General features: G+C 37.4%; 1 protein-coding gene across 7 annotated transcripts in view; it reads left to right on the top strand.

The window, feature by feature from the left end:
- LOC115209403 (ribonucleoprotein PTB-binding 1) overlaps positions 1 to 8,425 on the top strand; it is a 102,804-nt gene extending 94,379 nt beyond the window's left edge. For 6 of the 7 annotated variants that reach the window (XM_036501574.1, XM_036501573.1, XM_029777799.2 and 3 more), the window contains 4 exons: positions 1,329 to 1,445; positions 2,510 to 2,683; positions 4,299 to 4,436; positions 5,796 to 8,425. In XM_036501574.1, coding sequence (XP_036357467.1) covers positions 1,329 to 1,445; positions 2,510 to 2,683; positions 4,299 to 4,436; positions 5,796 to 5,975 — 609 coding nt within the window. In that variant the 3' untranslated portion in view covers positions 5,976 to 8,425. The remainder of the gene's footprint in view (positions 1 to 1,328; positions 1,446 to 2,509; positions 2,684 to 4,298; positions 4,437 to 5,795) is intronic. The other variant, XR_004998419.1, reaches the window with a different exon arrangement.
- Positions 8,426 to 16,046: the final 7,621 nt, after the last annotated feature.

The raw sequence follows: 16,046 nt of genomic DNA, 5'->3' as shown, positions 1-16,046 counted from the left end.
GCACTCCACTCTCCACTTCCTCCTTCCAAGGGATCAGAATCCCTTCCTTGATACACCGTTCCACCTCTCCCTCAAACTCATTTTTGGCATCCCCTTTCAGGGTATGCAGATAGCAGCCTACTGCGTTTTTCAATGTTGGAGGATCTCCCTCCCAATACCATTCCACTGCCCACTGCTGGCCATCGAAAACAGCTCGAAGATCCTTGTCTGTAATGGTGTGTGCAGCATATTTTTCTTTGCAGCTCTCACCACTCTCCTGTCGTGCACTCATGGCTCATAGTCAACTCATGGCCCCTGCATCACCAAACGTTACACCGGCTTCATTGATCGTGACACCTCCCAAATGGATAATGGTGTCCATCCACATCGCTACTTCCTCTGCATTCAACTTCCATACCATCATCAGCCCTTACACTACTTACTCTACTCCATTCTTCTTCCACCACCGGAGTTATTAGGGTTGTTGAGCAGCCCATGTCCACGAGGGCTCATGATACCTTTCCCTCCACCACAACCGTATACACCATATACGCGCCTCTATTCTTTCAACGAGACAACTACCGTTGCAGTAGTCTCCCTTAGACCATTTCCCTGAACGCATTCACTAGCGATGTGGCCTGTTTGTCTGCATCGATAGCAAGTTACTCCAGGCCTGGGTTCCTTTCAGTCTCTCACCATATGCGAACCATGACACTGAAAAAACTGCCCTTTGAAGGTTTGCAGATGTTCCTTGTTCAGTTCAATTTATTACTCCCTTAAGCACTTCAGTTACACTTATTTGCAACGAAAATGTCCAAAACAAAATATTCTGTAAAATAAATATAGGTTAAAGCAGTTTAGGTTAACATACTATATTACAGATTATTTCACAGTTTAATAAGCAGGAGTATATTAACTATAATATTGAACAGGATGACCCCAAATTGTATCACTACCAACATTCTGAGAAACTAAGTAGATGGTTTCTTATTAGTGGCACCATTGATGATCATCAAGATAAAGGATTTGCAGCAGAAAGTAATTAATGGGAAGGTTACTCTATAAAGTTTTCTGATCACTTCAGTTTGAGATTTTTCCTAATTCTCTATTGTATAAATCTTTTGTCACAAACTTTTTAAAGATTTTACCAAACTTTTCCCTTGTAATTCAAGGATTATAAACACTTTGTCAGATTAAGAATCTTGAAATTCTAAAAGGTGTCAGTTTTGGAGAAATTTACAGTTTCATACTACTTATCAGTGACATTAGGGTAAATAACATAAGGAATAATCAAGGCAAAATAATGTACCTGCTTCAAGCATCAAAATGTTTTTGCTTCAATTTTTCAGACTTACCATTCTAACTATTATGACCAAAATGAAGGGGATGACAGTGATGTTTATAATTCTGCTAAAAGCCAGGCAACTACTGACTATTATAACAAAGACTTGGCAAACAGCTACACAGTATGTATTTCCTCATGGTACTTTCCTTCTACTTGCTGTCTAGAATATACGTTTGGTTTGATTGTACCATTTTATTTGATGACAACATTTAAATGCAATTGTAATTGTTAATCAATAGCAGTACAGATACAGAACTTAAAGTTCATTTCACAGTTTCCGTACTGATGCAAATATACTGTCTTCTGTACAAAAATACCATAACTGTCTTCTGCACTACACCATGCAACTCACTAGCGAACTGCTGGAAATATTGGCTTATTAGGTAAGAGCTGATAGCTCACTATTTCAGAATGACACTCACACATATGTATACATTCACACAAACACCACAACTTTAATATGTCTAAATCTGGCTTCTCATCAAAAGTAAGTTTCATATGCCATTTGAAAACCACTGAAGATTTTGTTATAATGTATTGGACAATTCAACATGTTAAAGCCTCTCCTTGTCAGAAGGAGTTAAATTCGACATTGCAAGCTAATAAATAATGATACATTGCCGCTGATGCCTACAGCGGTTATCCTTACCACTTGTGGTTCCCATTGGCAAATCACAGTGCTAGTAAAATGGGAATGGAAGCACTCCGTCGGTTACGACGACGAGGGTTCCGGTTGATCCGAATCAACAGAACAGCCTGCTCGTGAAATTAACATGTAAGTGGCTGAGCACTCCACAGACACGTGTACCCTTAACGCAGTTCTCGGGGATATTTAGCGTGACACAGAGAGTGACAAGGCCGGCCCTTTGAAATACAGGTACAACAGAAACAGGAAGTAAGAGTGAGAGAAAGTTGTGGTGAAAGAGTACAGCAGGGATCACCACCATCCCTGCCGGAGCCTCGTGGAGCTTTAGGTGTTTTCGCTCAATAAACACTCACAACGTCCGGTCTGGGAATCGAAACCGCGAGTCCGCTGCCCTAACCACTGGGCCATTGCGCCTCCACAACTAGTAAAATAGTAAAATAATAAAAAGGAGACAACCCTCTTGTATGCATAGCAATCCTGTTTAATTTTCATCTCTTCTTCATAACATTTTTTATTCTTTTTCTCTTCAAATTTAAAAGCACTCTGGTTATTCTGATAACTATACTGGAAGCAACGCAACTGCAAGCACTGGTCAATATGAAGGGATATATAGTAATTATGGGAACAACACTGATTCCAGCACTGGTTACTGGGGCTCAAGCACTAACACATATGGTACAAGTTCCTACAGTAAAGGAGCATATACAAATGATGTAAGATATTGTTCAATATTTCTATTTACTTGTTCATTTTGTATTGTTGTAATGTATTTTAATGAATCTCATTTCCCCAGTTTTTGTAGCAATCATGGAAACCTTTGGTGGTGATAGCTGAAGCAGTAGTATCCCAGATATTTGTTTCATTTACCTTTATCCCACATAGTTCTGAACTTCTATTGGGATTTGCTTTATCATTACTGATAATAAAATAAGGCACAGGAGTGGCTGTGTAGTAAGTAGCTTGCTAACCAACCACATGGTTCCGGGTTCAGTCCCACTGCGTGGCATCTTGGGCAAGTGTCTTCTGCTATAGCCCCAGGCCGACCAATGCCTTGTGAGTGGATTTGGTAGACGGAAACTGAAAGAAGCCCGTCGTATATATGTATATATATATGTATGTGTGTGTATGTTTTTGTGTGTCTGTTTTGTCCCCCTAGCATTGCTTGACAACCGATGCTGGTGTGTTTACGTCCCCGTCACTTAGCAGTTCGGCAAAAAGAGACCAATAGAATAAGTACTGGGCTTACAAAGAATAAGTCCCAGGGTCGATTTACTCGACTAAAGGTGGTGCTCCAGCATGGCCGCAGTCAAATGACTGAAACAAGTAAAAGAGTATACGCTAGTGATTTTGAGTCAGTTTTTGCATTTCTTGAAACTGGATCAATTGAGAAGTGAAGACCCGTCTAAAGTGTCAGTGGTTAACATTTTGTTACTGCCACTGAAAGTCTTTTAGTTCTCATTAGCTTAGTCTGATTGGTACTTCATAGTGGGGTAATTAACCACAGTAAGCACAAGCTGTGAATTAACAGATGTTTCTTCTGATTGCAGTTCTATATTCAATCTTTGATAGACTGGCATCCTTATTCAAGAGAATATTTCTTATTTACTTAGTGTATATCAACCAGAGTTGGTATATCGTTAAAATTTGTGTGATTAGAATTCTTTCATTCACTCCTCTCAGTCTCCCCTTTCTCTCTCACATACATACTTCCACTTTACTATGCTATTGAGGATTGGATGAGATCTCTTGCACTAGCATTCTACACCAATCCTTATTTGTTTTCAAATAAGGTACATTATTTTATAATTTGCATGTTGAACTGATGCTGGGAATTTTGTTTATGTGGGACACAAACACTGTCACCACTGTGGTATCAATGTAAACACGGGCTGAGACAAATGCATGTGCACGCAAATTTAGTTTTGTTCGTCTCTGTTTAAATTTTGTTAAGAATGACAAAGGTAGCAAATGTCAGGCTGGAGCAGACTTTACTGCCTTATGAAACAACTTTGCTTCATGCTCTTTCTTGATGAGGCTGGGATCATCCTAGGTTAGTTGTCCTAGAGGCATTATGTGTAAAGCTGACCAGGTCCAATGGTGCTCCCCATCGCTGGTGGTCCTATGCCAGCCCCTCTGCATTCTCCAAGCCTCTGGTGACCTTCCTTAATCACATCCAGCCATAACTGTCAGAAAACGGAGGGAAGAAATGTAATAAACTAGCTTATTGTTTTACAGTAATATTTTTTATAATAGTTGTTAATTAATATTTGTGTAATTTTATTTAGTCTTATGGTGTTTATAGTATTACATTCTCCTTTGTTTCATCAGACTACTAGCCCCAGTTATCAGTCATCTTACTCCAACTACACCAGTCCAACACTGAGCAGCACCTATGGAAGCACTTCAAACTATGGCACCTCCTCTTATTCCAGTCATTATGGTACTTCCACTAGCACCACTTCTCTGGTAAGTCTTCTACATTTCCCCACCCCCAGCTCTAAATGGACTGTTTTACTATACACTTCATCCATAAGTGTATTCACCTGATTCTGTCTATTCTAAGAAACATTATTCTATCTAATCCTCTCTTTAACCCTTTCGTTACTATATTTCTGATCAAAATACACCCCTCATGAGTTTCAATTAAATTCTAAAATAATCATGAATCTAGGCTTGTTTCATTAAATAACTGTAACTTTTTTACTTATCAACATATTAATGTGATATTTGGAACATAATTAAAGAAAGGGTTCTTAATCAATTCTATTGTATAACTTTTGTCTCAAAGTGACTTTAATTACTGGGAAATCCAGGTAAATTGAGCAAAAGGTAAAAATATTAAAATTTTGTTTAAACATCACCATAGAAAATGAATCATCAGCTAATATTCAAATGGGTATGCAACAAAATTTTGATAAAGAAGAATTGTGCACATCACTATATCATCAGTTGAATTTAATTCACAACAGGTGTACCATGAAGGTGGAATAAACTGAAATACTAGAATCCACCGCAAGTTTGACCAAACTAAAGAAATCGGTCAAAAAATAATATATGGCCCTGGTTATGATAAATTCCAGACCACATCGTTCCCTAGGCCATGCTGCCTAACATTATTTTCCCTGTATAAAAACTAAATCCACGCAGTACCCAATATTTGCTTCACAAATTTTCCAAAATTTGAACCCCCATTTTGTGTTCGTTTACATTTTGCGTAAGTTTGTTTCCGCATTGATCGCTTCAAACAATAACTTCCAGACCACATCATACCCTAAGCCATGCTGACTAACGTTTCCCTGTATAAAAACTAAATCCACAACAGTACCCAGTATTTGCTTCACAAATTTTCCAATTCGGTATCAATGCTTGATAACATGAAACTCCAATCCATTTTCAAAGTTGAAGAAAAATCGATGCCGAAAAAAATGTGGAAAAAAAATCTCCCAAAATTCAGGGAATTAAAATTACACGTCGGTCGTTGTACAAAACTGTAGATGAATTGTTTACGAAGTATAATCACGTGTTTTCATGAATGTACTAAAGAGATTTGCTCTGATATTCTCATTTAAATATGAATAGGTAAATTCGGGCGGCTTTGGGCGGTTTGGTCACATTAACCAAAATTTTTTTCGGGCGGCTTTGGGCGGTTTGGTAACGAAAGGGTTAATATTGAAATGATTGAAACTTTGAATATAAAGATTGATAAAAATTATCATCTCTTAAGGTGAAGTAATTAGACTGAAAAATGATTGTGTTAATAATAGTATGGATGTTCTAATGTTTTCTTTTGATGGTTTTTTTTTTTTTTTATTATTTCTGCTTCAGACATCTCCTATTGGTCAGAAACGAAGCTATAGTCATTTGTTGCCACCACCTGAAGCCAGTCCAGAAGGTGCTTATGTCGGACAACACTCTCAAGGAATCGGTGGTCATTATGCAGACTCCTATGGGAAGAGAAAGCGTTATGACACTAGTGTCACTGCAAAAGGGAGCAGCTACTATTGACATTGTTTTTTAACTTACCACAATTATTTCAATGTCTTGACACTTGGGTGTTTTTTGGTTGGTTTTTTTTTTTTTTTAATTTTTTTTTTTACCCTTCACCATGTTTGATCATCTCTCTCCCTCTCTCTCTCTCTCTCTCTCTCTCTCTCTCTCTCTCTCTCTCTCTCTCTCTCTCACCTGTCAAAGACCACTTGCAAAGCTCAGATGGATGAACCAACAGACAGACAATTCACTCAACTTTTCTCACCAACACTATAGTTTAATGTACATTTTTAACATTGATAGATGTATCCTGGCTGGATTATTTTTATTGTTGCTATTATCATCATCATCATCATAATCATCATCCTCATCATTATTATTGTTGTTGTTGTTGTTGTTAAGGTGAAAAGCAAAATTGATGGAGTGACTGGCAATATATATATTGCAGTATTTAGTTACATCTCATTACACTTTTAGTTCAACTGCTGCCAAGGTTGACTTTGTCTTTCATCCTTCCGGGATTGATAAAATAAAGTATGAGTCAAATGCTGGAGTTGATCTAATTGACTACACCTCTTCCTCAAAAACTTGTGGTCTTCTGCCTGTTAGAAATTACTTCTATTTACTACTGAGATCTTTGGAACTAACGAAAGAAACAGCATGTACATTTTGCAAGTTAAAGTTCATCATCTTTTCTTTTTTACTTGGCTAAATGAGTTTTGTGTGTGCATGTGTGTGTGTGTGTGTGTGTGTGTGTGAGAGAGAGAGGGTATATGTTTAATTTAATGATTGTACTATTGTTTTCATTAGCACACAACATAAGATTTGTTCTCAGTGTTGTCATTTCTACCCAGTGTGAAATTATAATGAATTGATTTTTGTTTTGTTTTTTAATCTTTATTTCTGTTTTAAATTAAAAAGAAAAAAGAATATAAATATATATAAACAAACAACTCTATGCAGGTGATTGTGTGAAGATAAAGTTTTTCTCCACCAATGCCCTAAATTTTCTGTTAAGTGAGAAAAAGAAACTAGTCTTATTTGACATGTCGTTGAAATGGTTTAACAAATATTCTTAAATGTTTATCTATCTTATTCATATATATCAACATCACTATCAAAATAGATATATTTAACAAATCCTCCTTCACACCCTTTCTATACATTATTTTCACACAGCTGATGAAATAAATTAATCAGCGCAAAATTAATTTGAATTTTCATTTGCAGTTAGGTTTTACTGCCGTTTCTTATCCCTCTTTTCATTTTGTTGTTTTTTTTTATTAGGGAGTGGCAGAAATGATATAATGTCAGATGAAATGCCTCCTACTATTTAGTTTTGTCCCTTTGTGTTTTTAGCTTCAAATCTTGTTCACTTCATTTTTCACCATTCCTCTGTGTGGTTGGGAGAGGAGGTGCCAACAAAATAAGTGCCAGTCATAACAAGGGTTGGGGTTCAATTCAATAGAAATTACCTGTATCTTTTACAAGTTAGTGGCTTTTTTGCCAATAGGAAAAATCAATCGCATACCTGACTAAATATCTTACATTTTCAATTCAAGTCCTGATAGAACCAATATTTCAGCTCTTCGGGATTAATAAAGTTAACTTTCTCTTACAAAGATCATCCTTATATCTGATCAGAGGTTTTTATTTATTTGTTTTTAACCTGTGTAGGCTGTTTTAACACAAAGCAAGATTTGGACATATGAATTTCTCATCTTCATATCTCCTCCTGTTCTGAGGCTTAATGCAAGTGTAAGAAACATTTTTGTTGTTGTTATTATACTAAGTCTAGTTCTCCACATTTTAGTAATGTAATATATATTATAATTAGTTCCTTGCACTAAATTGTTAATTTTTATCCACTCTGCTTTGTCTATGTCTATATATTTCTTTTCGTGTATCAGTTCCTTTTATTTCAGTCCCAGCACTAGAATGATTTTTTAAAAATAGAAACAAAAACAGAAAAGAATCCATTTCTCATTTGATAATAGGTAACTGAATGTCTTTTTCCAATGTTCCATTTGGAGAAGATTCCCTGAAAGAACACACTGAGTCAAAAGAAACTTTCTCTCTTTTACTCCACTTAAAACTTTCAATTTAGATTTCTTTCTCTCTCTCATACACACACACACACACACACACGTTAGCTTCCCTTCCTGTTTACACACACACACACACACACACACACTTCTATCAACCTATGTTGGCAGTTGTCACATTTCTCATCACTGCAGTGGTTCAACTGAACGTTGAGTCTTTTTTCTAACATAAGACAAATTTCTTTTCAGATATATATTTTTTTCTTTCAACATTTTCCATCTCCCTCCCTTTTCTCTATCATTTTCCACTTTAAGGTAAAGAAGCAGAAAGAAAAGGACTCTTCTTTATGAAATATTTTATGGATTATTTATTTTTTTAAGGATCTCTGGGAGAACTCAATAAACGATCCATTTGATAATCAAGTTGAAGTTTTATTTTTTTTATTATTTGATTTTTTTACTGTTTCTTTTCCCTTTTATGTTGCTTGCTATTAATTCTTTTAACAAATCAGTTATGTATCATTTACATTGTGCATGTGTGTAAAGAAAGTTTTTCGGTCGCCTACCATTGTTTGTGAGCTGGATCTGTATATGAGAAGTATTTTATTTTTATACCTACTAGTTCCCTTTACTCAGGGAAGTTACACTTATATATATATATATATATACACGCACGTACAAACACACACATTTATGTATTTGTTGATGTGAAAATGTGTGTTGAAACAGATATTGTTATACTTGGGGGTGGTCATCTTTTGCCAATTAAACACACGCACTATTTATTTGATCTTCACTTTAGTTTTATTATTATTATTTTTAGTTTGTCTGTCAAAGTCCTTTTGTCACCTCTTCAGTGATTTTGTCCCACATCTCTCATCTTGTCCTGTCTATTCCATTTTGTCTTTCTGTGGTACATATATTTACATCTGTATCTCTGTGTGTCCTGTGTTCGTGTATATGGGTTTATATATATTACAGATTGTACCTGTGCCATTTATTTATTTCTCTTTCTCAATCTGTCTTTTGTTTGTGTCATGTGTATAAGGGTTTAAATATTATACTGTTAGTACCTGTGCCATTTATTTATATTTCTTCATTTTGTCTTAAGTCATCAGGTTGCATAGTGTAGTAGAGGGGTGGTCATGGCGGGATATTATTCCTTTCATGTTTTCTATTGAGGCTTGGTCTATTTTCTGTTATGTGTGTAGCCTCCGTAGTTCTATGTGATTGATAAGATTTACTTTTGTATAATGGGTGGGTCCCATTAGCATCATTCTCCTGTATTTTGCCCTGGCTCCTGTCTCTTTGGCTGTGCCCAGAGAACTTCATGTGACGGATGTTGTATGTGTCTCTTAAGATATTGAACTTGATACCATCCACAATTACATTGTTCCAGTAGATCAGGTATTTGGAGGCCAGGGGTTTAGCATATTAGGAATGGGGGATCTGGACCTTGTTATTCCTAGTTTCCAGCCAGAATTCCATGTCCAGAACAAGTAGTCTGTAGTTAGGGTGCTTACTAGGGTAGTCTAGCTGTCTGCTGGATGCTCTCCAGAGTGATGGTTAGATGGAACCTACACTTGCCTCCTTATGAGAGCTCAAAATCTCTCGTGGAGGCGCCATCCAACCAAAATGCAAATATATGGGAAACTACCACCTGTGTCATCTCTTGTGAAAGGTAGGAGAGTCCAGTTTGCTAGACATTGTTGTAGAGCTGAAAAAGAGGTAATTTCTACTCTTCTCTGGAAACCATCTACTCGCAATACCAGAGGGCGCACACTCTCCTACCCTGATGTAATCTCCAGGGATACAGGCATCCAGCAACAGGACCTCCGTAATGCCATGATGGACTGTGAAGTCTGGCGTAGCATGGTAAATTCCATTGTCTCGACCACGGTCGAACAATGATGATGATGGGTGATGGCTTCTGGTTCATAGACACTGTCTTTTAGGGATGCTTTTGCAACTATGTCTATATCCACCTAGTGGGAGTACATGGTCAGGGTTATGGAGCTCTCTGCTAAGTGTTGGGTCTCCTATCCCATAAAGAGGTTAGCTACATTGCCAGTGATACTGACACGGATGGCTGCACTCTCTTCTTGGGCATATATCTTGTTATGTGCTCGCACCTACTGCATGTGCAAAATTTTTCTCACCTGTTGTCTTTGTACTTTTTGTCACATGTAAGTCTGAAGAGGAGGACTAGTTCGCATGTGTGAACACCATGAAACTCCATGTCACTCTTGCTGATCATCTTCGCAGCAAAATCAACTATAGGGACATCACATCCATACTGCCTATTACACATCATGTCAGGTCACAGTTGCATTTATTGATTCTGCTGAGGAAGTCTTCTGTGCTATCACATACATCCAAGAACATTTTGATTATAGGGCATATAGTGGAAGTGGGAAATTCTGTAGTTGTTGGCAATGTTAGCTCCGTAGTCTGGTTTTGGTGATCACTGTATGATCCTTACGGCATTCATACAGTGTTGTAATGGCATTATTCGTGGCTTGGAAGTTGTTGGCTGTGCGTTTCTTGACCACATCATCATCATCATCATCAAGTTGCTGGGCCTCTCTCCTCATGTGTTGCTCTAAAATCCAAGTCTTGTTCTTCTATTTAGTTGTTTACTGTGGGATGGATGGATGGATGGAAGCACTCCGCTTACAATGACGAGGGTTCCGGTTGATCCGATCAACGGAACAGCCTGCTCGTGAAATTAACATGTAAGTGGCTGAGCACTCCACAGACACGTGTACCTTTAACGTAGTTCTCGGGGGCCCTTTGAAATACAGGTACAACAGAAACAGGAAGTAAGAGTGAGAGAAAGTTGTGGTGAAAGAGTACAGCAGGGATCACCACCATCCCCTGCCGGAGCCTCGTGGAGCTTTAGGTGTTTTCGCTCAATAAACACAACGCCCGGTCTGGGAATCGAAACCGCGAGTCCGCTGCCCTAACCACTGGGCCATTGCGCCTCCACTGTGGGATATTGACCCATTTGTTGAAAGGTAGGATTGTATGACATGGGTTGAAAAATAGGGTGTGAAGGAGGTTGATGTTGTTTACATCAATTATATTATTTTCTTCTTTCCTATCTTTCTGGTTGTCTCTTAATATTTTGGTTGTTGTTCGTGTCTGTGCATATTGTTTTGTGTTGATTTGCATGTTTTTGTGGTTGACTTCATTGTTGTTGTCCTCACTATTATTACAGCTATTGTCATTTATATCGATATAATGGTGGTGTTGCTAGTGCTAGGGTTTGTGGTACCACTTGGCTTTCATATGTTGACCTTTATTTTGTTGTTTGTTTCTTTCTTTCTGTGTACATTATTGTTGCTGCTATTACTGTTCTTAGTGGTAACTACCATTTCTCTATGTTGATCCTTCCTTTGCCCACATTTCTTCTGCTGTGATTGACTCTTATTTTGACACTGTATCTTTCCGTGTTTATTCTTGTCTGTACTGTAGTCGTTATTACCTGGATTAGCATAGAAAGAACTAAGAAGATAGATATGGTCAACTTGTGGTATGACAACCTAAAATACCAGTGTCATGTTCATCAATGCTACCCCTGGAGGCAAGACTAGGGACCCCCATAAAATCCCTGATCTGTAGAACATTTGAAAGACCCCCCCTCTACAGATAACTGTTAAGTGGGTAGAGTAAACCCACAGATAAACTAGGAATGTAATCTATAGTATAAGGTGTACTGAGGCACAGTGCAGAAACACGAGACAGCACCCACAGGTGAGTGGCTGAAGTGATCACTGGCCAGGACTCATCAGTGCTCAATTAGAGGTTCTGTTGACAACATAGAGGCTAGGATCTTATCGATACAGAGAACAAACACGACACTCAGTGAATGTGTTTAATTAGTAAAACATGACCATCCCCAAGTATAACAATATATATATAACCATTTTTGGGAAGACAAATCTTGATGCAGATAAAGTTGAAGGCTGTCTATGAGACTCAAACCCACATCTCCTTTAAACGTGACAAGTGTTCTGCCATTGGAACAAAGCAATCTTTCAAATTTCTCAATCCATTTTAATAACTATATTCTTACCAGCAAGAACTGTGTTGTTCACATCATAAAAATTTAGAAAATTGAAGAGAATTAAGGAGTTTTGTGGTTGAATGGTAGAACACTTGTCATGTTTACTGATGGGTTTGAATCCCATGAGCATCCTTGTTTTCTATCCAAAATTTTTCACAATATTTAGGCTATTATCTATAGCTTTAGATACTTCAATGCTCAGTTTCAAAAGATAATTATTTCACATTCTGGAAGTTTCTAAATTTTTATCTCAACAATATATATGTTTATGTACAGCTGGCCATAGGCTTATAAGGCCAGTTTCCCAGATACTGTGGTGTATCTACTTCTTCCTCGGGACAGGATGCCAGTTCATTGCAGGATTACTCATTTTTGCCAGCTGAGTGGACTAGAGCTTTGCTCAAGGACATAACACACTACCCAGCCAAGTATCAAAATCATAATCTTGCAATCATGAGTGCAACATCCTAACCACTAAGACATGCACACATATTTATAAAACAAAAATCTGATCTTGGGGAAAAGTCTGAGCGATGATCACTCCAGAGATAAGTTTATATACACATATATATAGTGTACAATACAAATAAGATATTTTTTCGAATGGAGAGTTGCCATTAGAACAGCAAAAATACTGCGTAAATAACCCTTACAAAATATCATATTTGTATCACACAATACACATTTTCAATGGTTCTAAAAAAAAACATGTTTGTTCTATAAAGCTAAAGTATTCAGTCGTGAATTTGTCGGCAGGCAGTTTAGCTTAATAGTAAAACACTCAGCTGGTCTTTGAGGGTTATGGGTTCAAGTCTCTTGGTTAGTTGTTGACAAACTTTTCCTTCGTGTAAAGGTAATCTACCCAGTATTTCTGCTGTTCTAACGGCAACTCTGCATTAAAAAAATATCTTATTTGTATTGTACAATACACCTTTTCAACGCTTCTAAAAAAAAAAAAGTTATTGTTATATTTATACATGGATGGAGTTAAAATTTATGAAAACTGAGCCACAGTGTGAATGCTCCTCTCCTGACATTATCTTAATGTCAGCAGTCCTTTTCATTTCTTGGTGTGTTGAAAAGACAAAAAGTTTTAAATGGTTTTGTTAATCTTAGGCCTTTGCCTTCAGTTCCTTAATTTCATTTAAAATTTTACAGAAGGGAAGCTGATTGTGATTCACTGGTCCCTTCATCTGCTTCTACTTGGGTACTTTCCAACATCAGCTCTAGATAGCTTTTTCACCTCACCTATGTAATTATCTCACCTTGCACCCAACTCATCTCTATTAACACCATTTGACCCCTTTATAAGTTAATATTTCATGCCCATAGGATCACATTTTACCTTCTGAACTATTTCTCTGAATTTTTCAACTTAATAGTTTTTGACAGAACCTGAATAAAAATTGTCTTTAGTTGACAGATGTCCGTATGATACTGTTTACTGATCTGGAACACCTTCCTCATCGATCAAACTTCAAAACTGGGGGCCCTTGTTAAAGACCAACAGCTTATAACTTACTCTAAGGATTGACAAACTTTTATGAATACGAAATGGTTCCACCAATGGAGACAACCTAACTAGAGAGCCAAGAAACTTCATTTTAAATGAAGTACCATGATGATTGCAATTGTTCTGGTATTGTCGTCATGCCCTTAGAAATATATAAGCATTACAGCCTCATTTTACTTTAAAAACGGTCTCAGGGTAACAAGAACGTCGTGATTTTGGCTCTTATTTTAATTGAATTAAGACTTCATACTCCCTACCTATTTAAATATGAATATTTCTGTATAAAAAAATATTGTATCTGGCTTTGCATCCACCAGTCTATGATAAGTGACCTTTAGTTATATTACCACTTTTATATAAACCAAAGTGGTTGAATAGTCTAACACTGAACTGCCTTGTATTTGTACTTCTGAGCAAATCAACTTAGGAGATCCTGTCTTTGCAATGCCTGGAAAGTAAGGGCCTTAGTGTTAATTTAACAAAAACCAAATTCCTAGCAAGGGGGAAAACAGACAAATCACAAATCTCTTCAGGGATTTGATATATAAGGGTGTTGATAGAAACTCCATGTTGTACCCAGAGCAAGCTTGGACATAGATGTAACAGTATCACAGGAAGATTAAAGGAGAAAGTCTTGTATGGTAAATGTGCAGGTACAATAAACACTAAAAGGGTGCAAATAAACTCCTTCAAATGAGTGGGGTTCGCACTCACCCCGTAAAATAACAAAGAATAGAAACAAGTAGTAGATGGCTTGTTACCTAAGTGACAAAAGTTAGCAATGGAGGGGGAAGCATAGTTGCTACAATAACAATGGGCTAGGCAAAGTTCTGAGAGTTTCTACTGTTGTTGGTAACTAAGGGCTGCTCCGTCAGAGTGAAAGGCAAATTGTATGATGTACAGCTAAGCTACCTCACAGTGAAACATTGGCTTTGAAAGAAATGAACCCTTTATCTGCTGGATATTAATATTTTCTTTATTACCCACAAGGGGCTAAACACAGAGGGGACAGACAAAGGGATTAAGTCGATTACATCGATGCCAGTGCGTAATTGGTACTTAATTTATCGACCCCGAAAGGATGAAAGGCAAAGTCGACCTTGGCGGAATTTGAACTCAGAACGTAACGACAGACAAAACACGGCTACACATTTCGCCCCGCGTGCTAACGTCTGCTGGATATTAAATGTGTACACACATTGTAAATGATTTAAAAGGAAAACTGGGAGTAAGAGGCATCAGATGTCTTGAGCAAGAGAGAAGACTGCACTGGATTGGTCATGTGATGTGTATGGATGAAGACAGCTGCATAAAGAAGTGCAGAGCTCTACCTGTGGAAGGAGTTGACCCCCAGAGGAATATGTGGGACAAAGTGGTGAGAAAGTATCTTTAGAAACTGGGCCTCACTGAGGAAATGACAAGGGACCAGGAGTTATGGCAATTTGCTGTAATTGAGTAAAATCAGTCAGCCAGTACCACAAAGTGTGCCGAAGTGCAACATGAATGCACCTGTGCCAGAGGTACATAAAAAGCACCCAGCCTACTCTATATAGTGGTTGGAGTTAGGCATTCATCCATAGAAACCATGCGACAACAGACAATTGACCCCAGCTCGTGTCAAACGGTCTAACCCATGCCAGCATGGAAAACTGATGTTAAACAATGACGTTGTGGAAAACTTTGTAATCAGTATTGAAATAATGTTCTTCAGTCTAAGGAAGAAGAGTGGCACCCGTAATCTTTTGGGCCCTTCCTGGCTGGCATAGTTAATATTAACCCTTTCATTACCAACCCGGCTGAAACTGGCTCTTTAGTATAAATGTCTTGTTTTCATAAGTTTTGAATTCAAATCTTCCACTAAATCTTAGTCATAATTTATGTTGCCAACACTAGCTTAATGATAACTAAGTTATTTTTACTTAATTCTTTGTTATATTTTAAATAATTGGAAGAAACACAGAGCATCTCAAAATAAATACAGTAGCGAAAGAGTTAAGTATAAATTTCAGTTGGCTGTTGGAAAACCATGGACAAAATCCTGAAGCTCTGAGAGAATATTCAGCAACAAGATGTTTAATTTGAGAGGAAGGTGCATCATGGTTGACTTTGACGGGTGGTAAACATTCTTACTAATACTAAGGACGATGCCATAGCAGTTGCAGAAGAGCCAGTGAGAAGACAGCATCTTATCTGTTAGTAATTGCTGTCAGTCGACCATTTACTGGAAGCAGTCCAGGATGCAAGCAACGGTAGCACCATCCCCATTCATCAGCAGCTTAAGCTCTGTAGAAAGTTAGCAACGAATCAGAGCACATTAGTTTCAGTGGGTGGGGGTTATTTTGAGTAACTACAACTGTTGCTTTAATTATATATCACTAAATAATTAGCTATTTTATTTAAATATTACCATTTCCAAACTAAATATGAAAGTAGAAGAGAGAAATCAGATATTGAATTTTGAT

The sequence above is a fragment of the Octopus sinensis genome, linkage group LG3, assembly GCF_006345805.1.
Source record: "Octopus sinensis linkage group LG3, ASM634580v1, whole genome shotgun sequence".
Lineage (NCBI taxonomy): Eukaryota > Metazoa > Mollusca > Cephalopoda > Octopoda > Octopodidae > Octopus > Octopus sinensis.
Note: the sequence above shows the minus strand (reverse complement) of the source record. Positions and strands in the feature narration are given on the sequence as shown.